The following is a 24,042-nucleotide window of genomic DNA, read 5'->3' as shown; positions in this document are numbered from 1 at the left end:
TACCGGGACGGCAGTATTTTTGACCACACTGGAATATGGTGGTGGCAAAGGAGGAGCTACGAGTCACTGAAGAAATCAGAGATGAAGATCAGACCCACCTAACTCAGCTACGCACCGAGGAGATCATCACAGAGATGTACAGTCGGTGTCACAAACACCGTGCGGCAGTAGCTCGAACACTAGCGGGGTCAAAAGCAGTGTGATTAACCCAAACACTGGTGGTGCCGTGAGGTAGAGGGCGTTCTAACCTGGTGAGAGTTGAACATATGGGAAATGTGTTACTTTATACCACCAGAACGAAGAACGTTGTAATAGTCGCGGACGAATACAATACATTTTGCATGTACAATAGAGTGTCACGTCACCACACCGACCTATCCTCACCTTATTCCTCAGCGCTCTCAGCAGGTCCCTCACACTGGAGGGCCGGTACGAGCGGAACTTGCCGAGGTCGTCCAGTATAAACGAGTCTATCCTCTCTCGCCAGTTGCCGCCTGTCACCTCCCAGCCTCGCCGCTCTAGCCGGCGGACCAGCTCGGCGTCCGGCAGCTCCTTCTCGATACGGTCCGACACGTCCTGGGGAAACAGACAACAGTCAACGGAGTACAGTAATTACAGGTCCGACACGTCCTGGGGAAACGGAGAACAGTCAACGGATATTTACAGTAATTACAGGTCCGATACGGTCCGACACGTCCTGGGGAAACAGACAACAGTCAACGGATATTTACAGTAATTACAGGTCCGATACGGTCTGACACGACTGGTAGTTACAAATATGGACAAAAGGTTGCATACGGAGAAAGTTTGGAGAAGGATGCTGGCAGATATGCCACGTCGATCTGCTACATCATACATGGCCTGGAACGCAAACTCATTGAACCAGTATAACGCCTTTTGGGGCGACTAACGGAGCGAGCGAGAGGGTGGGCCTTGCACGTGCGAAATTGCGAGGGGGTACCTCCAACTAACTTGTGCACGGCACCCTACTAACCGGCCTCTAGCGACGTGCCAAATTTGGGCACAATCGGCCCAGCCGTTCTCGAGATCTGGAAGCGGCACCCTGCACGTGCGCACGTGCAAAATGGGTCCCAACTGACTTGTGCACGGCACCCTACTAACCGGTCCCTAACTGTGTACCAAATTTGAGCGCAATCGGTCGAGCCGTTCTCGAGATCTGGAAACGACCCCTGCACGTGCGCACGCGCAGCAGCACCCCAACTCTGGCACATGGATATGTAGTGCCTAGTGGGTGCCTACCTACATGCCAACTTTCAGCGCAATCGGCCAAGTAGTTACCGAGATATTGCAACAATTACAAAACGGACACCTCTTCGTTTTGCACGTGGCACGTGCATAAGGGGTCACCCACATGCATCAGGAATAATCCAATACTTGGTAGAAGGAATGAAGCTACCCTACAAAAATTACCGCGTGTAAATCGGTCAAGTGGTTGCTGAGATATAAGCCTCGCAAAAGCGTGACCACGGCCGGCCGGCCGCTCATACTCAGAAATTTCCGTTAATCTAAGGAAAGACTCCGCTCGCTTCGCTCGCTCCGTAATAACGCTTCTGTGCGACACAACCGTCACTCAGCCACGCTGGCCTCAACACCCCACTCCTATTCGTCTAGCATGGAATACAGGCTTGCCCCCTCCATCCCTACCGCTCCCTTACACTTGGACAGTTCCATCCAAGATACCTGGTCCCATCCCCTTTCCCAGACCGGCCGCTCTGACCTGGAAGAAGTGCAGCACGCCCTGCGGCGACCAGAAGGTCGGGTGGGACAGCACTGCAGCCACCGTGGGCCGCTGGTCCGGCTCGGCGGAGACCATCCGGCGTATCAGAGATGTTGCCGTAATGTCGTCCACAGCCGAGAGACTTGAAGGGGAGAGAGGGGTCAGTACGAACTACGTCTGGGAGCCATTGAGGGACGAATAGAAACAAACATTGCGTTTCAGCTGGCATGGGAAGTCGTTTGAAAATGTTTTGGATCCAATAAAGTTATGCTATTTACATCCCATTGAAATTTCATTGGCTTTTACCTCGATGGAATCATGGAAGAAAGATCAGAATGAATCTAACTCAAGGTTGAATGTTTCAGAGCGCTACGCTATTGTTCAGGACGGTTCAGACACCGGAAACTTTTACACTGAATCTGTAGCGGAGTGACTGGAAACTGCAGAGAAACTGACCAGAACTCGCCGCTGAGGATGTTGTACTGTCGGCGGAAAGACTCGCCGAACGGATGGTGTCCTCCGCTGAGCACATAGTAGAACACACAGCCCAGCGAGAACACGTCCACCGCGCACGTCTGCGGGAGCACAGCGGAGCACGGAACACAGCCACGTCAGAGGAGGTTGGAGATAGGAGACGGGGTTTTGAAGCTAGGAACCAATTTGTATATAATAAGCAGCGTTAATCGGCCCGCTGTAAAGCTCCACCAGGTTAATGAATTTGAAACTCCTTCTTTAAATTCACATTCAACCAGACTTAGAAGACGATTCTCTAGCTTCGATTTATCTAGACAATTCATTTTAAAAATACCGAAGTCCGAAATATTGCATCAGCTGAATCTTATCATTGTTATGACCACTGACAATTAATAAAACATACAAATATCATCATCAGGAGCTTCCATTACTTTCCCACCCTTACTTTCTGTTACCTAGTTCGACTTTCTCTCATTATTTTTACTATATCCTCTCTCCTCTCCTTTCTCCCTTCCTCTTCCTGCCCTCCCCCCTCTCTCTCTCTCCCTCTCTTTCTCTCCCACTCACCGCTCTACCCTCTCCATCGGCCATCTCCGGAGCGATCCATCCCTCGGTGCCTGCCACGCCTGATCGTCGAGAGAACGACGCCCGTCCGCGGGACAGTTTCTTGCACAGACCAAAGTCTGAGATCATGGCCACGGCGCCGCCGCTGCTCCGTGCAGCCAGCAGGACGTTGTGCGGCTTTATGTCGCGGTGAACTGACGGAGGGGGGAGGGGGAGGGAGAAGGAAGAATGTCAGAGCGGAAGGGACTGATGACAAAACTACAATATGTCCATTTTCTACAATATGCATTCTTCAATATGTAGAATACATAGTGTAGAATATGGACACATCCTACAATATGTAGAATATTATGTCCATCCATCTGAATTATCTACCTAGATCAGATCGCTAGATCGTGTCCTCCTCAGAGTCCTAGGACGACGCGAGTTGTCACTGCTTTAGTAAGGTACTTAGGCTTTATGTGAGATCAAACATAAATGAGCCAGATCTCAAGTAAAATCACACAGTGAAACAAGAAGAATAGGACAAAACGTCATGTGGGTTTACTATCAAACATTAACTTACAATTCAGTTAACATCACTTTATTAACACTTTCTATTACTTCTATCATCACATTTCACCCCCACTTTCCTCCATTCCAGCGTTAAATCTCATTCATCCTCCCACTGACCTATATTGAGATGATGCAGATGTTTGAGGCCAGCAGTGGCCTGTTTGAGCACCTCGATCCCGGAGATCTCGGGACCGCCGTAGCGACCCAGCACGTAGTCCTGCACGTTGGCAATGCACAGCTCCAGAGCGATGTAGCGGAACTGGCGGTCCTGCTCCATACAAAAATACCTGTCCGAGGGAAAACGGGGAGGGTGAGAGATGGTAGCTTACTGACGGCCCTGCTCCATTCAGAAATGGCTGTCCCGGAAAAAAAGAATTTGAGATGAGTCATGATCAAAGTTACTGCTATCAGAAACTTTACTTCCCAATGCCCTGGCATCAGCATCACTCCGACCGCCGTTCAATTCTCACATGACATTCATCTAACATTATTGCCGTCGCAGTGTCATCACCCAAGATATGACGATCACTTTTCATCACCCACATCACATCCATCACATCACCTACCTTATGACGTTCCTCTGTCACTAGTCACTACCATCACTCACATCACATCCGTCACATCGACACGTTTTTTATAACACATCTGTTCTCCCGTGAATTTCCGACAAGTTGGTTAGAAACTTTCAAAAAAGGTACAGTCACTACTCACTCAATTTTTCTCAAGTTTTTCTGTCTTGACAGATCAAGCAATGCCAGAACAAGCTTACGAACACACAATTTTGATCAGGATCGGACGATTGGACACTTTTCAAAAGCGATCTTTCCTGCCTCCCGGAAATTCACGAGAGAACAGATGTGGGTAAAAAAACGTGTCGACATCACTGTAAGAATCTTGGACATCACCTACCTTATGACGTTCGGGTGCTGGTCAGACTCCCTCAGAAGCGCCACCTCGCGGTCGGCAAACGTGAAACAGTCGGGCAGGAGACGCTTTACGGCCACGTCCCGACCGTCAAACCAGCCCCTGAGGGTCAGGTCAGGTCAGGTTAGGGTCAGGTCAGGTCAGGGGCAGGTTGAGAATAAGGCTTTCGGTAGGGGTAAGATGGTAGAACGGGGCACGCCGAAAGTCCCTGTGGGTCAGGTTAGGAACAGGGTCAGGTTGGACATATGGGTCCAGGTGGAGGTGGGGTGGAGCTGTACAGGAACAGATACACAAAGCTACTACGTCGCGCCCGTCAAACCAACAGTGGAAATCACAATAATTATAACTCATCGGCTTTTTTTAGTATACCGTCATGGTACTGTGCACACTTCAGAAGTTGAAAAGCAAAAAGTCAGAAATCAAATCATATCATTTCCATCCAGCACACATTCCGACTTCCAAAGACCCAATCCTTCCCTTCCAGTCACTACTTTAATACTTCATAATTCCTCGCCTTCTCCCTACGCTCAAATCCATCACCATCACCAACCCCGTCCCTCTCGTATCACTCACTTGTACACAAATGTGCCCTCGCAGCCTTTTCCGATGCACTCCTCCGAGTCAAAGCTGATCTTCCCCACTCGCACCACTCCGCCGTCCAGCTGTTCGCACTCGGCTGTGGCCTGGCGCTGTGAGCTGCGCGAGCCACTGCTGCCTCGTGAGCCGAGGGCGGAGCCAGAGCCGGGCCCGGACGGCCAGGAGGGCGGAGTGCGCGTCTGGTCCTGAAAGAGGGAGGGGGAATGAGAGAGAGAGAGGGGGGTAAGCAGAGAGGCGAGACATTGTGAACTTGCGGTATTTGCTTGCTGATTGACAATGGAGTCGGTTGACATTCCACAGCCCAGAAAAGGCATGATGCTTGAACCACAACGCATCGATAAAATCAAAGAGACGTAAATCGATAAAACATACCCCCGAACCTTGTCCGTACAATATAGAGGAGAAAAAAATACGGAAAATAAAATATTTTGATAGCATTCTGTCGCCCACATACATATTTTATACAAACTACAAAAACGTCAAGTTCCCTGCTGCCTCGCGTGCTTCATCAGTTACTACACGAAATACCCCAGAGCATAGACCACTATATACCACTATATAGTGGTCTATGCCCAGAGCCATGATTCTCCTCCTTTGACCAGAGGCCAGTTTCGCCAATAAAAAACAGACGACTGCGATTATTTTTTGACAAAACGATAGTCTCAAAATATCATTTACTCCTAAACATACTAATCGCTGACTTGAAAAATGTAATAACGCAGCTTTCAAGTGCTATATTATTTGGTCAGCAATTACTTTTTCCACCGGTAAATAGGATTTATAGACTATCGTTTTGTCAAAAAATAATCGCAGCCGTCTGTTTTTTATTGGTGAAACTGGCCTCTGAACAAGCCTGAAGACTCCTACCTCCCCATTCCTTCCCATCCCCCATCCTACCCAGGCATTGGTAAAATCCTTTTTGAAAGGATTGCATTCCCAATCCACATTCCTAGTGCCGAAGTGGATTGCATTCCTACCCGCAATCCCCTTTTCACTTGGATTGAGATCAAATCCGCAATCCTTTTCTGCAATCCTGTTGTATTATTATGTGCACTAGTGGATCTGGGGGAGGGAGGGGGGCATAGGGCCGTGCCTCCATCCCCAAATCACCCATTTCTAGTACCTAGTCTTGCGAGTAATTCCTATCTAAGGCACAGGTATTTTATGGGAAATATTTTTTGCCTCAAACACCCCCACATTGAAACCTCTACCCAACCAGTGTTTTATATTTTTGAAACTCGCCCTCAAATACGTAACTTTGCCCTTCCTATGTAGTTCATCAGCGTATATTATTTTGAGCGTTTAAATTAAAAGCGTTTAAATTATTTCAAGTTTAGATGTAAAGCCCTTGATAGCAAAGTACATTAAGCCGATGAAGCCGATCCAATAATTTTCAATCGCAACAAACCATTTCAAAGCACTAATCAAACACAATCCGGATTGGATTGCAAAAAATGGAAGTATGATGCAATCCAATCCGCAATCAAATCCTGTTTTTTGGAATGGATTTCAAATCCGGGTGCAGTCCACCAAAAAGGAATGCAATCAGGATTTTGCAATCCTGCAATCACAATCCTACCGATGCCTGATCCTACCTTCCATCTCAGCAGCGTAACCAGTAGTGCGGCCAGCGCCAGGACGGCCACCACAAACCAGGCCCGTTCCGCTCCTCCGCCGGCGGAGGAAGACGAGAGAGTGTCGTCCCAGAGAGGCCCACTCGGGTGGTGAGAGTAGGAACGTCGTGTTCAGCGTGCGCACCTGGAGAGAGGGGTGGGGTGGGGTAGTTAATGGGTTTAGTGCGAGATGACTGAGATGATTGTGAAAGCTAAGATAATATGTGAGTGTTTGGAGCGGAAGACTAGTGAGGGACGGTTTTCTGATTATCCGTATTTGCAACACTGCATAATACAGCAAGCAGTCAATTTACTTCACTCCTAGCAATGAGTCGACACGCATATCAGCATCAGCCCATCCTTTCCAAAGGTGGCCTAGCCAGCTCTACATCACGGTCCCAATAGAAGTCTCTTACCATTTTCGATTCACCCAACGACACAATGTGAAGCCCCCTGACGGCTGACAAACATCACATCTTCAAACCAGTCGAATCCCAAATCCACAGCCCCCTCCACCCCTCACCTGCGTCCAGAGCCAGCGCCACCCCCTGGCCGGCTGCGGCTCCGTCTGTGTGGCCGCCTCGGTCCAGGCGTGCGGTAGGTAGGTGTTGGGTCGGGCGCCCTGACTCGGGCTCTCCGCGCCGGGCCGGCTACGCTCCCCCGGGCCGGGGTTCAGAGGGGTCAGCTGCTCCGAGCGACTCACGTTCGGCACGTCATAGAAACCTGGCGGGGAGGGGAGGCAGTGTGAAGCATGGGAAAAAACGGAACAGGAAAGTGAATGAGAGATGACTAGAGTGGAAAGTTCCCGTAAAACTTTTGGAAAACCTGAGGAAGGTAAATACCTATCATTTGAAGAGGAGGGGAACAGGGTGAATTGAAGGTTTCATGACACGATACGATTGTATGCTATATGCCAATATTTCCTTTTTAGGCGCAAACGAGTGCCAAGACGCATAGGTAAAACAAAATCGTTTTGGTATTAAACTTAACAGTAACCTTGACAGCAAAAGAGAGCGGAAATGGGAACAGCAAACAATTCACAAACAAAACAGTTATCGCTCACCGATCTGCAGCTGTTTAGGTGTCTCCGTTTCGTCATGCAGTTTAAAGTAGCTCCCTGATTGGCTACTGCCGCCGTTGGCGTCCGCTGATTGGCCGGGCTCGCGCGGTCCGTCGATCAGCGGCCGCCGTGATTGGCTGGTGATGACGTGCACGGTGGACGAGTCGACCAATGACGGCAGCGCGTACAGTCCGTGCTTGTGCTCGCCGATGTACAGCGTTGGTCTGAAGATGGGGGAAATGTGGGCTCGTGATGGCTGGAGATTTAGAGGGTTTGTAAGGACTGAGATAAACTAGGGTCCTTCAGGACATACATAGACTACGAGACTGTCCGTTTTAGCGAGTGTGTATCATAACCGTAAAACACAAAAGAAAAACGGCAAGTAAGGCCAGCTGAAACTAGTGGCGACTATTGAAAGTTGAGAAACTCGGTCGAAAAAATCGAGTTTTTTATAAAACCTGTCATCAAGAGTCCTCAACACCCCTCCACCCACCTACCGTGTCACCCCTGACGCAGCCACGGGCTATGGCCACAATCATTTCCAGTTTTCCCGAACAAATTCCCGCAGGACTTACACAAGCACCATGGCAAGCTAAGGGCTTAGAGTACACATCGGACCAGTTTTCCCTCCCTCACTATAACTTACACGAGCTTCCTGGCAAGCTACGGGCAAGGGGTACACCTAGGGCCAATTCTTTCTCCCCCACTATAACTTACACGAGCTCCCTAGCCTCCACAACATCGTGTGTGAGCGCGCGCATCGTCTCAGTAGCCACGGTGGTGTGCGGGACCAGGTATAGGCCGTCGAACGCCAGGGCGTACACCCCCACCACGGGCGAGTCCAAGTCGGTCTGCCGGCGGAGAGACGTGGGGAGAACGGGTCACGGACGAGTCCATTACGGTGTCAGGGGGAGAACGTGTTTTTTTTTCAGCGGCGGGGAAAAATAGGATTTCATTACCAGATACAGTTTGAATTACCGTGATCGAAATGGCCAAATAAAATGCTACCAATACCAAATGATCCAGTACCATGTGCACAATATTTATGCATTCCTCGACACAAATTTGTCTTTGCATCTGCTAACATTAATCTATATCATAGCATGGACTGAAGAATGGATCAAAAGTGATGACCATCCTCTCTATCAAGACAACAAGCACAAAACTGTAATAATCAGCACTTAATCAGCAATGGAGCGAAACGTTCAACGCATAGCATACGTAATGAAATAGCGCGGGCCTGTAATCACAGCAGCTCGCGGGTCGATGGTACGTCAATAGAAATACACGCCCACAGGGCGCCGAGCGTGCATAGTGGCCATTCGCCCCATTCAGCTCAACAGTCATGATAGAAACCGTCGTTAAAAGTTTGTTAAGTGCAACACTTCAGTTCTAGCACATATAAATGCCTTGCTTTAAGCAATTATGTCTTCATAGCATGAATCGATATTCCTTCTCTCTATTGAAGACGTCTGCGTTGCTGAACACTCAGATACACTCATGCATTATGCTCTCATCTCTCTCAGCCCTTTTTCACTTCGAGATGCTTCGCGGTGTCCCTGATGAAGATCACTACACATTGCTGGGCCCCATTGTTCTCTCATACATAGTCCTTCCTCAGCTACCAGACTGAGGTGGTTGCCTATTCTATATACGTATTGACGCCCATAGCCCTATATAAGCATTGCCGCCCATAGCCCTCTTACAAGCTCACACACGACACAGCCCGTTCTCACCTGCCAGAGATGTGTGCCGGTGTCCCTACTGAAGGCCATCAATCGGCCCGAGGAGGTCGTGGTGAAATGATTCATCGCTGTCGGATAAATAAAAGAGGGCGACATTAGCTCAGTGCTGCGATACTGTATAAGGGTCCATCTTTATCGACGCATCCTTACGGATACCAGCGTGCGCAGAGACAGACACAGAAAGGCGAGAGCAACATTCGTTCATTCTGCAACAGACAGTTCTTACAACGGATGCACTACGAAGAAGTCCTTAAAGTTACTTAGATATGAAACTATGATATTTCATAACACTTCACTGGCACTCTCAAATTCAGTACCAGTGTCAAGGAACTACACGGTAGTTTGACCACTTTACTTTGTTGAACGAATTATCGGATAAAACTCACGGTATTTTTCGCGGAGTTCTGGCGGCATTTCGAGCGCCGAGAACTGGGTGTAGGTCAGGTTCCAGCGGCGGCCGCTCGACTTGCTGTCGTGCATGGACACGGTGTACTCTGTGGGTCAAACGGGGTCAGAGGTCAGGTCAGACGGGTTATTGACAAGGTGTACTCTGTGGGTCAAACGGGGTCAGAGGTCAGGTCAGGCGGCTCATTGACAGTGTATTATGTGGCTCTGACGGGGTCAAAAGTCAGATTATAACGGGCGTATCTGTATTATCGTGTGGTCAGAGATCACCGTCGTGGACAGCAAGTCAGGTAGTGCTGAAAGGCATCTCATCAGAAGGGACGACAGCCACAAATACTCCCGTACAATATCCGAATCATTTCCTATATCAGTGCCATAGATAATATGAATTTTGTTATTCATGTTGCATACAGATAAATCAACTGACATAGATTCATGTTATCTGTCAGTGCACATCACTGCCGCTCGCTCATAAAAAGCGCATAACATATACTGTACAGTGTATTACACCCTAATAAGCCAAAGCCAAGTTGTTACATACAGATAAAATCAACCACAAAAACATCACGTCCACACCATCAACAAGTGGCCGGTGTGTGTGGGGGGGGGGAGGGGGGAGGTACCACCACATCCCGGCCTAAACCGCTCACTCTGCGGATGGGAGGGGTCCGCGCACACCTGTGGGGTCGGGGGAGTGGGGAGAACAGAATGGGAGGGGCGACGGAGGCCAGGGTGGTGCTGGTAGCGGGGCAGGGATGTGGTTATGATGTGAAATGGAATCACATGATGACTATCACGTGCTTTCATCATCGCCACTCCAGGTGGCGCTGGCTTTAATATAGTTAGCTCTACAGCATGCACGTTTCGGAGAAATATACACGTCACTTGTCTTACAGACTTAGGAACTGAAAAAGATTTAGCGGGGTATGACATGCTCGCTAAACGCCCAATGCACGAAAACATGGAACGGCGCCGGGTAAGCATTGTTTTTTCATATGGTCAAATATACGGAACACCAACTGGTTTTAGTACATTTGTCTGCCCTCCCCCCCTCCCTCCCACTTCACCCCACCCACCCATTTACAGAAGCTCATGAGTCATGACATTACCGTAAGCACCTTAATTTTAAAGCTGTAATTAGTAAAGCTAACTGTGCCTTACCACTGCCGAGCGATAGTGTGTTTCTAGCATGGCAACAAAACCAGAGAATTAGACGTGATCATATAGGCAGGTAGCAAACGGAACATAGAACTCTGCCGTCATCCAGTCCAGAATTGGACAACACCGTCACAATCCCCTCCCTCCCTGACCTCCCCTGTTTTCCCTGACCAGGGTGAACAAACTCGTGACCAGTCCACACCTCTCTGTGCACCGCACTCTGCCCCCCCCCCCGCGACCCCCGGTGGTCCGCTCTCGGTGCACGACCTGTGCACGAACTGTGCACAGGCTGTGCACGCCGCAGTTTTTACCATAGGCGTGCACAGCCAGTCAGTTAGCTGTCAGAGGTAGCCTGGACAATTTCCCTGTTCTCTGACGCTAACCACGACCCGAAGGTGCCCCGTTTTCGTCGGTTGAGAGAGGTTTGAGCGAGATCAGTGTGCCACTGCGGAGTTCTTAACTGGCCTAGCAGACTCGATGTGCAAGATTGTTGGATTCAATGTTATATACTTATATTTTGCGGTACTTAGGGAAGGAAGAATTAGAGCATTCACGAGGGTAGAAGACCATTTTAACCAATTTTTAACCAACCATTTTTGTATGCCTATTTTCTACGAAAGCCAGAACAGCATTGGTAGCTCGTTAACGGAATAGCAGGCCACCACCACCACCACGGGCTAATAATGCAGCTAAACCGGTGTACGGACATTACAACCGCCGTCGCGCCCCGACCACCGACCCTGTCTCATCTCATAGATACAGTCTCATTTACCCTGTAATCCCTCGAAGTCCGACACCGCAGGTAAGCCATAGGCGATAGCTTGTCCAAATCCTCTTGTGATAAGCCTTCTAACCGCTCTAAACCTTCCCGTGATAAGCGTTCGATTAGGCTCGGGCCCTGCACTATGCACTGTAAAACAGCTGCAAAAATCCGCACACACCCACTGCCCGCATTTAGCGTCAGAATCGCTAGTTTTAGACCCATTGACCCCTAAATGCCTCTGTCTACCCGGCTGGTTACCTACCAAAGGTCACTGGCCCCCGGGCCGAGCCCCATAATGCGGGTCTCGACCCTCAGACTGATACACAGCTGCGATCGCCAGTGGGAATAACAATAGCAGAATGTCGGGCGAAGGTGGAGAGGAAACAAAGGGAAAGGAAACAAGGGGAGGGAAAGGCAGTCGGGCAAAAGTTACAGACCCCCCCCCCCCCCCGGCAGAAATATCGGAACAGAACTCATACAATATTTCAGCATACTACCATTTATTTTAGGCACGTCACTTGATATAAAGGTTAAGCCAAGGCGCCGCTGTATTTTCGGTGACGGAAAACCTAGCAATGTTCAGAGTTAAAATCTTTTAATTTTGGTAAGTGCAGAATAAAATAAAATGTAAATATTTCACAATTGAGCGCAAGGTGCTCGGACTATGTAGATGAGCGCGTTTATTGAGTGAGACGTTTTGTTCGTTTATCGCTGCTTAGGGCAAGGTCCGGTGGACTGTTCTTCCTCCCAGGGAGGGTATGTTTTGAATGTCATCCAATGGTCGTAGTGGCCCTTCCCGTGCACAAGCCCGACAATAAATCATGATTCATGATGTGGACAGAAAGGGCGTGGATGACGCTGCAAAACCAAGTATCAACAAGACCCGGCACAAATAAACTGTGTTTTGTAAGCCAGACATTGGTAATTGAGCAAGCAGAGCGATCCGGTAACAAAAAAAGTCAAAATGTAAATATGCTGGATGCAGTCAACTCATACATTATAGGTACATGACTCACGTTTTAACCCTCGCCCATGTGGGGGGGGTTGGTGCAACCCCCCCCCCCCTGAGGTTTTTCGGAAATAGTGTAAAAACGGCGGCGCGCAGCGCCGCCAAATTTTAAGTACCTTATGGGGCAAACCTTGCGCATCTTTTGATAAAAAAAAAAAATTGACCGGGTCATGTCAGGTCACGGAGTTATGACGTCACAAAGGGAACAGCCTCCGGCCGGATTTTCACAAACTGAGTGCCAACGCCCGAGGTTTCTTGCCGGTGGTACGGACATCGGTTGATGGATCGTGATGAAACTTCCCATGCATATTGGGGCAAGTATTGGCTATCATATGGTATAAGAAACTTGACCGGGTCAGGTCAGGTCACGGAGCTATGACGTCACAAGAGGAACAGCGTCCGGTACTTTTTGAAAAGCGCCCGAACCACTATTTTGCTAATTCTTGTCACCTCAATGGGAATATGCAGCAATATTAGCTTCTATAGGGAGCAAATGGACCTCCTAAATCCAAAAATACAATCAGATTTCAAAAATTTAAATTTTGATTTTTCGAATTTCTGCCGCCGACTGTGACCTTGCCGACTTCCGGCGCTCCCAACGCGCCATTTTTAGAGCTAAGGAAACGAAATACATACCAAACGATAGAGAATTGATCAAGGAACACGATAGTGAAGGTTTCAAGTCGATATCTCCACCGTTTTGCCGCAATCGCCGCGAAAAGTTGAAAAGTCTATTTTTTCCCGAAAATTTGACCTTTGACCCGTCAAAGTAGGTCAAATATTGACCTAGGACCAAAAAATATACCACCAATCGCGAGATCTCGGCGAGAGCAATCCGTTGGTCTTTTCCGCTAAGCTCTACGACGCTCCGTTTTCAAACGCCAAGGGGGGGTCGCACCAACCCCCCCCCCCTGCATGGGCGAAGGTGGCAGATCGCCGTTTACGGGCGAGGGTTAACAGGTGAATTGTAATTCACATCGATCATTCAGTTTAAACGTCTGTGTAACCGGTCCACATACTCAACACACCGCCCTTTCAAGCCACCGACTTACGTAAAACTGTCATCATCTTCCATCGATCATCCGAAAGACATCGCTGCACATTGATCTTATCGACGGTAGACATAACCGGTAAATACCGACGAGTATTCCAGTCTTGTCACAACCCTGGCAGCTACTAGACGACCAATACGCCAATACTACTAAAATGCCATAGCGGATATCCGAAACCACGTCAAGCTTAACCGCAACCGAGTCCACTGACTGACCAGACCGATACACCACAGTAGCTAGCTTACTGTGCTTAGGTTTTCATCTGAGGCTGCTGTATGTAGCTGAGGCCAATGTAACCCCACAGCCAGGCTGTGTTTAAAAATACACGTGATTGCGCGGGTTCGGTAGCCGTAATTTAGTGTGATATCGAGCAGTGTATGATATACCGTGGCGACGAGGGCGGTGACACTACTGCTGTACGACAGCAGTAGTGTCACCGGTCCGACCAGACTACCAGCACACAGACTTAGACCAGTGCATACGGGTGTTCTGCCATTTCAAACGAACCAAATGCCACGCATTCTAAAATAATGGCCCAAAGAGCGTCATGGAGGAGTGTCATCAATGGCTAACTTCCAAATTTTGATCCTTAGCTGAGAAGTGAGAGCCATCTTAACCGACTTATCCATTGGCTGCGTATACCTGAGGCTCTAGTCCCCGCGTCAAGCCCAACTAAGCTCCTTACTAAGCGCCATGACCTTGGCCGAGACCTTCACAGTTCACAGTTCACGCAGCTGGTCGGGCTACTACGCCAGACGTGACATCACTACCGCCCCAAACTCTCGAGAGGGGAAGGGGGGGGGAGAAATGTTTGATAACATGTCATGGGGATGGGGCCGGGGAAGGTGAGGGAAACTCCCGACAAGAGAGATACCCCAACAGTTACATATTCATAGTGCGTCTTACAGTGATAAAGAAAGCGTTAATAGAGATAGTTTTGATGGAATGCGGTCGCTTTGGGGGTTCGGTTGAGCGGGTAAGGACGTTTTACGAACAGGGCGAAAAAATGATCTTAAAAAATTGTCACTTATGCGATACAGTTTCGTAGTCGTTTTTGCATTGTATCGCCTCAGGTAGTGTCTAAAATGCCAGCCGTACGTTTAATCGTAAAGGGACCTCAATGTATGTATACCACCAAAGCAACGCATCGCTAGAGGCTACCTATTGCTCAACTGACTCACTTAGACATTTCGAGGGGTGAGCTCGCCAAAAATAAATAACAACAGCTTTATCGCTATTGTAATGGCATTCCACATCACTGAAAAATGCCTAGGGCGGAGAAAATGACGCATGCATACGTCGCCTCACATCACCCTTTAGCCACCCCATAAGCTAATTCACTAACGTCAGACGCACCCCATTTACCTGTCCGCAGTGACAAAACGGATCACGCAGGTGTCCGCCATGCCACTCTGACAGACTTATCGAGAGATTGGGGTACCTTTCGGCACTGCATAAATACGGAGCACGACCACAGCTGTTGGAAAATGTGGTCCATACTCCATATCGCTCGAGCGAAAACAACGCAAAAAGAGCGGCGGTAGCAACAGGGTGGGGATACTTTGGAAAGAGCTACATGGCTCTATTTTCTGGCGACGAGGGCGCAGATTCACTGGCGCTGTCACTATTCCACGTCAAGCCACTATATGTAACCCCTGTCACTAGACAAGCCGGAAAAGTCATATCCTAGTTAAAACAATGGCTCGTACGGGGACCCGCAGTTGCTACTGTACACGAACCCAAACTCTAGCTGTCTGTCCTGTCCAGTAACAACCGATAACATTGATATCGACTGCCGGTCCCTGTACAAGAGCAGCTGAGGTTTTTCTGTGCATGCCCTCTGGCAGCTTATCGTTGTTCCCTGTGAGGGTGCTGGGACAATTTGCTCAGGGTCGCTGTACAGGAGCAACTGCGGGTCCCCGTACAAAAAGCAGGATGTTGAAATAATTAACCCGCGCCCCACTGGGGGGGGGGCTATTTATAGCCCCCCCCCCCTCCCGTTTTTGTGCAATAACTTCCAAACCGCTTGATGGATCGACGCCAAACTTACAGTACCTTCGGCTGCATCAATTTGACACCTTGTGTCAAAATTTGAACTTCGTAGCTACCATAGGTCGGCCGGAAATGACGTCAGAGTGACGTCATGTTCGTCCGATTTCGACGCAAAACATTGAACCACGGCAATCGCTCCCAAGAGCTCAGTTTTTAAGCTAGATCCGATTTCTTTGCATGAAAGGACTCAGAATTGACCGCGCTATCAAACTGCTATCTCGAATTTTCAAAATTTTGAAAATTTCGAAAATTTGATATAATAATATTCAAAATTTGTATTTTTATATTTTTTCAAAAAGTTTTTGACTTTTCGAAAAAAACCGGAATATATGTGAATATATGCATTATTGCAAAAAATTCACAGTAATTAATTTTTCAAATCAATTTTTCAGTACGTATTTGACATCGTACACCAATATAAATGGCACCATCGTGTTCCTGAGCTCAAACTGCATCCAATAGACACCTTTTTTGTTGAAAAATTATAACTTCAAAATTTGACCTGAAAGTGACCTGACCTAAGCTAAATTCGACTCAAAATGACCTCGAATGACACAGACGACATCAAATTCGAAATCTTTGGCCTAAATGGACCATATAACATGTGTCACGTGACCGACCCATGATAAAATATTTTCGTGACCTGTGATGACCTGACCTTGACCTGAAAATCAAAGTAAAAGCTTGGTACCCTCAGGGTATCTAGAGCATCTGTTTAAGAGTGTGTGTACCAAAAATGAGCCTGATCTGACTTGTAAGACGGCGGCCAGAGCCCAAAATGTGAACAAGCCAAAATGCTAATAATTTTTACTTTGACCTGACCTGTGACGTCATCGGTGACCTCGAGGTCAATGAAATTAGGTTTCGCTCGACAGTTTTTCCGGGACTATCAGACGCCGTTTGAATTTTGACGATCGGCCCAGTAGTTTCGGAGTTAGGAGGGGGGCTATGAATAGCCCCCCCCCCCAGTAGGGCGTGTTATACACAGACCCCAGTGGGGCGCGGGTTAAAGGTAGTGTGCCAGCTTTCCTGGAACGTATGGAGTTAATGGCCCAGATAAGGAGAACCGGATTTTTAGAACTTATCCATGCCTTCAAAACTCATGGAAACGTCTTAAATTCTTCAAATTTTGAGTACCCCAGTGCGAAATTCGCCCCGACGGGTTGTCGGTCGTACCCCAACCACATTTCACACCACTTTGAACAATAAATGCACACACTGAAATCGCTATTACCGATATGCTCATCCAATCAAGTTTCGATAAACCCGTTCATCATCATCTCCTGCGGTTTCGAACACGCCTGTTAGGTGGTGCGGTAGACCGCGCCCAAAGCCAGGGCCCCGGCAACGTGAGGTAGCCGAGTCGGGGCAGCGTGCGCTGACCCAAGCCGGGGCCGCGCGTCCTCCCGGTGTCATGTGATAGCCCGGTGCTGCCCGCGGGGATGCGGTAGACCGCGCCCAAAGCTGCGGCCCCGGCTTGGGTCAGCGCACGCTGCCCCGACTCGGCTACCTCACGTTACCGGGGCCCTGGCTTTGGGCGCGGCTTCTGCTCATACTTTGTGGTGCGGTGGTGGTGCGTCGGGCCGCGCGCTCTGACTTCGGCCAAGAAAAATGCGTCAGCTGATCATTGTCATTTCTGTCACTTGCGTGTGGTGAAATGGGGTCATAACTTAAAAGAGACGGCTTTTTCATATCAATTATTTTACATAAAATCATATTTCAAACCATAAATAATGTTCGACAGCCAAATAAAAGAAACAATACCAAATGTAACGGAAGTTGGCACAGATTCAGCACAGGTTCAGCACAGCACAGATTCGGTAGGGGGAAAAAAGGCCACGGTAGAGGGAAACCTTTATGACCCGTTTTCCCCTAGAAATGACGTCACAAGGAGGTAAAAATGGGTATCAATCGAAAGCTCTCGTTTACCCAGACACAGTCCTGCAGGAAAATTTCACTTTTTCCCATAGGAAAGTTTTTACGGGAAAATCAAAATTTTGGGTCAATGGGGGGTCCCCCGATTTCGTTCAAAATCGGCACACAGGTGCCCCACCACCAGCCGAGAAACTTTCCCCAAAACAGTCCCCGTTGCATTGACGTTTAAGGCCCGTAAAGCCCCCTAGACTCGTAAAATATCCGTAAAATCGCCTTTGTACGGACAAAAAAGTGGTGCTATGGTAAAAATGGGTATCAATCGAAAGCTCTCGTTTACCCAGACACAGTCCTGCGGGAACATTTCACTTTTTCCCCATAGGAAAGTTTTTACGGGAAAATCAAAATTTTGGGTCAATGGGGGGTCCCCCCGATTTCGTTCAAAATCGGCACACAGGTGCCCCACCACCAGCCGAGAAACTTTCCCCAAAACGGTTCCCGTTGCATTGACGTTTAAGGCCCGTAAAGCCCCTAGACTCGTAAAATATCCGTAAAATCGCCTTTGTACGGACAAAAAAGTGGTGCTATGGTAAAAATGGGTATCAATCGAAAGCTCTCGTTTACCCAGACACAGTCCTGCGGGAACATTTCACTTTTTCCCCATAGGAAAGTTTTTACGGGAAAATCAAAATTTTGGGTCAATGGGGGGTCCCCCCGATTTCGTTCAAAATCGGCACACAGGTGCCCCACCACCAGCCGAGAAACTTTCCCCAAAACGGTCCCCGTTGCATTGACGTTTAAGGCCCGTAAAGCCCCCTAGACTCGTAAAATATCCGTAAAATCGCCTTTGTACGGACAAAAAAGTGGTGCTATGGTAAAAATGGGTATCAATCGAAAGCTCTCGTTTACCCAGACACAGTCCTGCAGGAAAATTTCACTTTTTCCCCATAGGAAAGTTTTTACGGGAAAATCAAAATTTTTCCCATTGACCCAAAATTTTTATTTTCCCGTAAAAACTTTCCTATGGGGAAAAAGTGAAATTTTCCTGCAGGACTATGTCTGGGTAAACGAGAGCTTTCGATTGATACCCATTTTTACCATAGCACCATTTTTTGTCCGTACAAAGGCGATTTTACGGATATTTTACGAGTCTAGGGGGCTTTACGGGCCTTAAACGTCAATGCAACGGGGACTGTTTTGGGGAAAGTTTCTCGGCTGGTGGTGGGGCACCTGTGTGCCGATTTTGAACGAAATCGGGGGACCCCCATTGACCCAAAAATTTGATTTTCCCGTAAAAACTTTCCTATGGGGAAAAAGTGAAATTTTCCTGCAGGACTGTGTCTGGGTAAACGAGAGCTTTCGATTGATACCCATTTTTACCATAGCACCACTTTTTTGTCCGTACAAAGGCGATTTTACGGATATTTTACGAGTCTAGGGGGCTTTACGGGCCTTAAACGTCAATGCAACGGGGACCATTTTGGGGAAAGTTTCTCGGCTGGTGGTGGGGCACCTGTGTGCCAATTTTGAACGAAATCGGGGGGGGACCCCCCATTGACCCAAAATTTTGATTTTCCCGTAAAAACTTTCCTATGGGGAAAAAGTGAAATTTTCGTGCAGGACTGTGTCTGGGTAAACGAGAGCTTTCGATTGATACCCATTTTACCATAGCACCACTTTTTTGTCCGTACAAATGCGATTTTACGGATATTTTACGAGTCTAGGGGGCTTTACGGGCCTTAAACGTCAATGCAACGGGGACCGTTTTGGGGAAAGTTTCTCGGCTGGTGGTGGGGCACCTGTGTGCCGATTTTGAACGAAATCGGGGGACCCCCCATTGACCCAAAATTTTGATTTTCCCGTAAAAACTTTCCTATGGGGAAAAAGTGAAATTTTCCTGCAGGACTGTGTCTGGGTAAACGAGAGCTTTCGATTGATACCCATTTTTACCATAGCACCACTTTTTTGTCCGTACAAAGGCGATTTTACGGATATTTTACGAGTCTAGGGGGCTTTACGGGCCTTAAACGTCAATGCAACGGGGACCGTTTTGGGGAAAGTTTCTCGGCTGGTGGTGTGGCACCTGTGTGCCGATTTTGAACGAAATCGGGGGGGACCCCCATTGACCCAAAATTTTGATTTTCCCGTAAAAACTTTCCTATGGGGAAAAAGTGAAATTTTCCTGCAGGACTGTGTCTGGGTAAACGAGAGCTTTCGATTGATACCCATTTTTACCATAGCACCACTTTTTTGTCCGTACAAAGGCGATTTTACGGATATTTTACGAGTCTAGGGGGCTTTATGGGCCTTAACCCTAGAACGCCTAGGGGGGGGGGGTTGTATCAACCCCCCCCCCTGAGGTTTTTTCGAAGTGCACGCTAAACGGCTTGTCGTAGCGGGCTGAAATTTTCAATACCCTCTGGGGCAACCTTTGCGCATCTTTTGACGAAAAAAAAATTGATCGGGTCATGTCAGGTCACGGAGTTATGACGTCATAAGAGGTACAGCCTCCGGCCGGATTTTCACAAACTGAGTGCCAACGCCCGAGGTTTCCTGCCGGTGGTACGGACATCGGTTGATGGATCGTGATGAAACTTCCCATGCATCTTGGGGCAAGTATTGGCTCATATGGTATAAAAAATTTGACCGTGTCAGGTCAGGTCACGGAGCTATGACGTCACAAGAGGAACAGCGTCCGGTACTATTTTTGAAAAGCGCCCGAACCACTATTTTGCTAATTCTTGTCACCTCAATGGGAATATGCAGCAATATTAGCTTCTATAGGGAGCAAATGGACCTCCCAAATCCAAAAATACAATCAGATTTCAAAAATTTAAATTTTGATTTTTCGAATTTCTGCCGCCGACTGTGACCTTGCCAACTTCCGGCGCTCCCAACGCGCCATTTTTAGAGCTAGGGAAACGAAATACATACCAAACGATAGAGAATTGATCAAGGAACACGATACTGAAGGTTTCAAGTCGATATCTCCCACCGTTTTGCCGCAATCGCCGCCGAAAGTTGAAAAAAAAGTCTATTTTTCCGAAAATTTGACCTTTGACCGGTCAAAAGTAGGTCAAATGTTGACCTAGGACCAAAAAATATACCACCAATCGCGAGGTCTCGTTGAGAGCAATCCGTTGGTTTTTTCCGCTAAGCTCTACGACCTTCCGTTTCGAAACGCCAGGGGGGGTCGTAACAACCCCCCCCCCCTGGTCGTTCGTGTTATGAGAAATGGCCTGGTCGTGCGAGGGTTAAACGTCAATGCAACGGGGACCGTTTTGGGGAAAGTTTCTCGGCTGGTGGTGGGGCACCTGTGTGCCGATTTTGAACGAAATCGGGGGGGGGACCCCCCATTGACCCAAAATTTTGATTTTCCCGTAAAAACTTTCCTATGGGGAAAAAGTGAAATTTTCCTGCAGGACTGTGTCTGGGTAAACGAGAGCTTTCGATTGATACCCATTTTTACCATAGCACCACTTTTTGTCCGTACAAAGGCGATTTTACGGATATTTTACGAGTCTAGGGGGCTTTATGGGCCTTAAACGTCAATGCAACGGGGACCGTTTTGGGGAAAGTTTCTCGGCTGGTGGTGGGGCACCTGTGTGCCGATTTTGAACGAAATCGGGGGGGACCCCCCATTGACCCAAAATTTTGATTTTCCCGTAAAAACTTTCCTATGGGGAAAAATTGAAATTTTCCTGCAGGACTGTGTCTGGGTAAACGAGAGCTTTCGATTGATACCCATTTTTACCTCCTTGTGACGTCATTTCTAGGGGAAAACGGGTCATAAAGGTTTCCCTCTACCGGGGCCTTTTTCCCCCTACCGAATCTGTGCTGTGCTGAACCTGTGCTGAATCTGTGCCAACTTCCGTTACATCAATACCAATACAGGCTTACAGGGCTCGACATTGTGTTGTCTACGATTAGACAGCTGATAACTCATTCCCGTACGTCGTAACTCTATAATGACTTTTGCTTATTGTCACATGTGCGCCGCATTCGCGATTGTTGCCGACGCCTGTTTGCAGGTCAGCCCACTACAGTTGTTATACATATCGAAAAACCGATAAACTTTTAGGCGAAAAAGGCACTATTCCAGGCCCATTTTTGAATTTTTTGCGATATTAGGTAAAAACAGGAGCTTCTTATCCTAGGAAAAATAAAATGGGAAATCTTTCAAAGGTGGCACACTACCTTTAACGCCGCGCAATCCGGGTCAGTTTTGGGCGATATCATTCACTCCCTGCATCCGGGGAGGAGCGTTACGTGCTGGCGATAACGTATTATTAAAGAAAAACGTCTAAATTGATGGAAAATTGAACAGAGGGAAATAGAAGGGCCCTCCGTCCTTCCCATCATCACAACGGGACCACTCTGTCCATCCCACGTGGTGGAATCTCCCTGCCCTTCCCAGACGGAAGGACTCCACAGTCGATTACAAACAACGCGGTTCACCCTGTCCATCTCATCACGGTGGGACCTACCAGTCCTTCCGACCACAACAAGTCTCATAGCCCTCACACAACTAAGCGTGACCCGACTGTCCCTCCCAAGCATCGGCGGGACCCTCCTATCATAGCGTCCCGCATGTCCCTCCTATATAACATAGCGGGGCCTCATCTTGTCCACCAAACGCGGTGAGTAGACCCTCTAACCTCTCCCAAACAGCGTGACCTCTGGATTGTACAGAGCGTGACCCACCTGTGCGTCCGATGAACACAGTCTGGGGGCTGTTGACCGGACAGGAGCGGCTGCTGCCCTCGGAGGTCAGCTCCTCTTGTATCTGGCCCGTCATCCAGTCGAGCGCCATCCACCCGTCCACCTGCCGACCAGAAGGTAGGTCAGATCAGTTCAACTTAGCAGTCAGCGGGCGCGGTCAGAGCTCAGCTCAGCGGTGACCTCAGCGGTAGCGACAGGTCAGATCAATATCCATTCCCATGTCCTAGTCAGGTAGTTACGGAGCGAGCGAAGCGAGCGTAGTCTTTCCTTAGATTAACGGAAATTTCTGAGTATGAGCGGCCGGCCGGCCGGCCGGCCGTGGTCACGCTTTTGCGAGGCTTATATCTCAGCAACCAGTTGACCGATTTACACGCGGTAATTTTTGTAGGGTAGCTTCATTCCTTCTACCAAGTAATGGACTATTCCCGATGCATGTGGGTGACCCCTTATGCACGTGCCACGTGCAAAACGAAGAGGTGTCACTTTTGTAATTGTTGCAATATCTCGGTAACTACTGGGCCGTTTGCGCTGAAAGTTGGCATGTAGGTAGGCACTCACTAGGCAATGCATATCCATGTGCCAGAGTTGGGGTGCTGCTGCACGTGCGCACGTGCAGGGGTCGATTCCAGATCTCGAGAACGGCTGGACCGATGGCGCTCAAATTTGGTACATGGCTAAGGACCGGTTAGTAGGGTGCCGTGCAAAAGTCAGTTGGGACCCATCTTGCACGTGCGCACTTGCAGGGTGCCGCTTCCAGATCTCGAGAACGGCTGGACCGATTGTGCTCAAATTTGGCACATCGCTAGAGACCGGTTAGTAGGGTGCCGTGCACAAGTCAGCTGGAGGTACCCCCTCGAAATTTCGCACGTGCAAGGCTCACCCTCTCGCTCGCTCCGTTAATCGCCCCAAAAGGCGTTATACTGGTGCTAGGATATGTCGGATGTTGGGCTAGAGCCACCGATCGCGAACACCACTGCCTTTCACAAATCCACCTCCGATGCCTTGCCGTCCTCTTGTCATTCTACGAAACAGCAGGTGCACTGTGCGGTGTGCACCACTCTTATAACACAGACGTGAATCTTCCATCCATTCCACACCTCGGCCCTAGCAACCTGCTTCCCCGTACGTTCTACTCTATTTTTTATTTTTTTTTTTTTTTTTATTTAGTCGGACCTCTCCAACGGGCTCTTGTCCCAATTATAGGAGAGAGCACCTGCTCCTCCCGCCGTCCTATTCCCCACCCCCCAGGCTACGGCTGAAGTGGGAGCCTACCACACATGGTGACGCAGCCGGGGACGACGCCCGCGGAACGGGCGGAACCGGGAATCGAACCCGAATCCCGGCACCGCCCGCACCGCGGGTCGACGCCTTAACCGACTGCGCCACCAGGGCCGCCAAACATTCACACATTTGTTCGGTACCCAACAACCCTCACGGCCCAGTGTGCGCACCCACGTATTAGTAAAGAAATCTTGCACCCACGTACCTTTTTCCCGGTATAGAGTAGTCCGTCCGAGCTCCGGCAGGGCGCGGCGGACACCAGTTCTGGCACGGTGAACGGTAATTTTCTGAGTGTGTCCGGCCGGGCCCTCCCAGCATGTACAGACTTCCGTCACTGGGGTCCGGCAGAAATGCAGCCGTCCTGGAGAGAGGGGGAGACGGAGAGGGAGAGGGAGAGGGGGGGTGGTTATATTGTAGCAGTGGACCGCACAGCAGCGATGACGTCAGTCCTTGCAGCA

General features: G+C 48.9%; 1 protein-coding gene across 1 annotated transcript in view; it reads right to left on the bottom strand.

Annotated features, from left to right (window-relative positions):
* The window catches only part of LOC122364313 (serine/threonine-protein kinase/endoribonuclease IRE1-like), a gene marked incomplete at its 5' end in the record, with an annotated part of 29,157 nt that extends 5,210 nt beyond the window's left edge, over positions 1-23,947 (bottom strand). Inside the window, 17 exon segments of the mRNA XM_043334567.1 lie at positions 385-576; positions 1,739-1,880; positions 2,195-2,313; positions 2,780-2,970; positions 3,449-3,618; positions 4,241-4,357; positions 4,829-5,037; positions 6,448-6,555; positions 6,557-6,610; positions 6,989-7,188; positions 7,529-7,749; positions 8,243-8,376; positions 9,262-9,338; positions 9,657-9,764; positions 22,286-22,406; positions 23,790-23,884; positions 23,887-23,947. Coding sequence (XP_043190502.1) covers positions 385-576; positions 1,739-1,880; positions 2,195-2,313; positions 2,780-2,970; positions 3,449-3,618; positions 4,241-4,357; positions 4,829-5,037; positions 6,448-6,555; positions 6,557-6,610; positions 6,989-7,188; positions 7,529-7,749; positions 8,243-8,376; positions 9,262-9,338; positions 9,657-9,764; positions 22,286-22,406; positions 23,790-23,884; positions 23,887-23,947 — 2,319 coding nt within the window.
* Between the last annotated feature and the right edge of the window lie 95 nt (positions 23,948-24,042).

The sequence above is a fragment of the Amphibalanus amphitrite genome, unplaced genomic scaffold, assembly GCF_019059575.1.
Source record: "Amphibalanus amphitrite isolate SeventyFive unplaced genomic scaffold, NRLGWU_Aamphi_draft 000668F_arrow, whole genome shotgun sequence".
Classification (NCBI taxonomy): domain Eukaryota; kingdom Metazoa; phylum Arthropoda; class Thecostraca; order Balanomorpha; family Balanidae; genus Amphibalanus; species Amphibalanus amphitrite.
The sequence above is the reverse complement of the archived record's forward strand: the minus strand, read 5'-3'. Positions and strand labels throughout refer to the sequence as shown.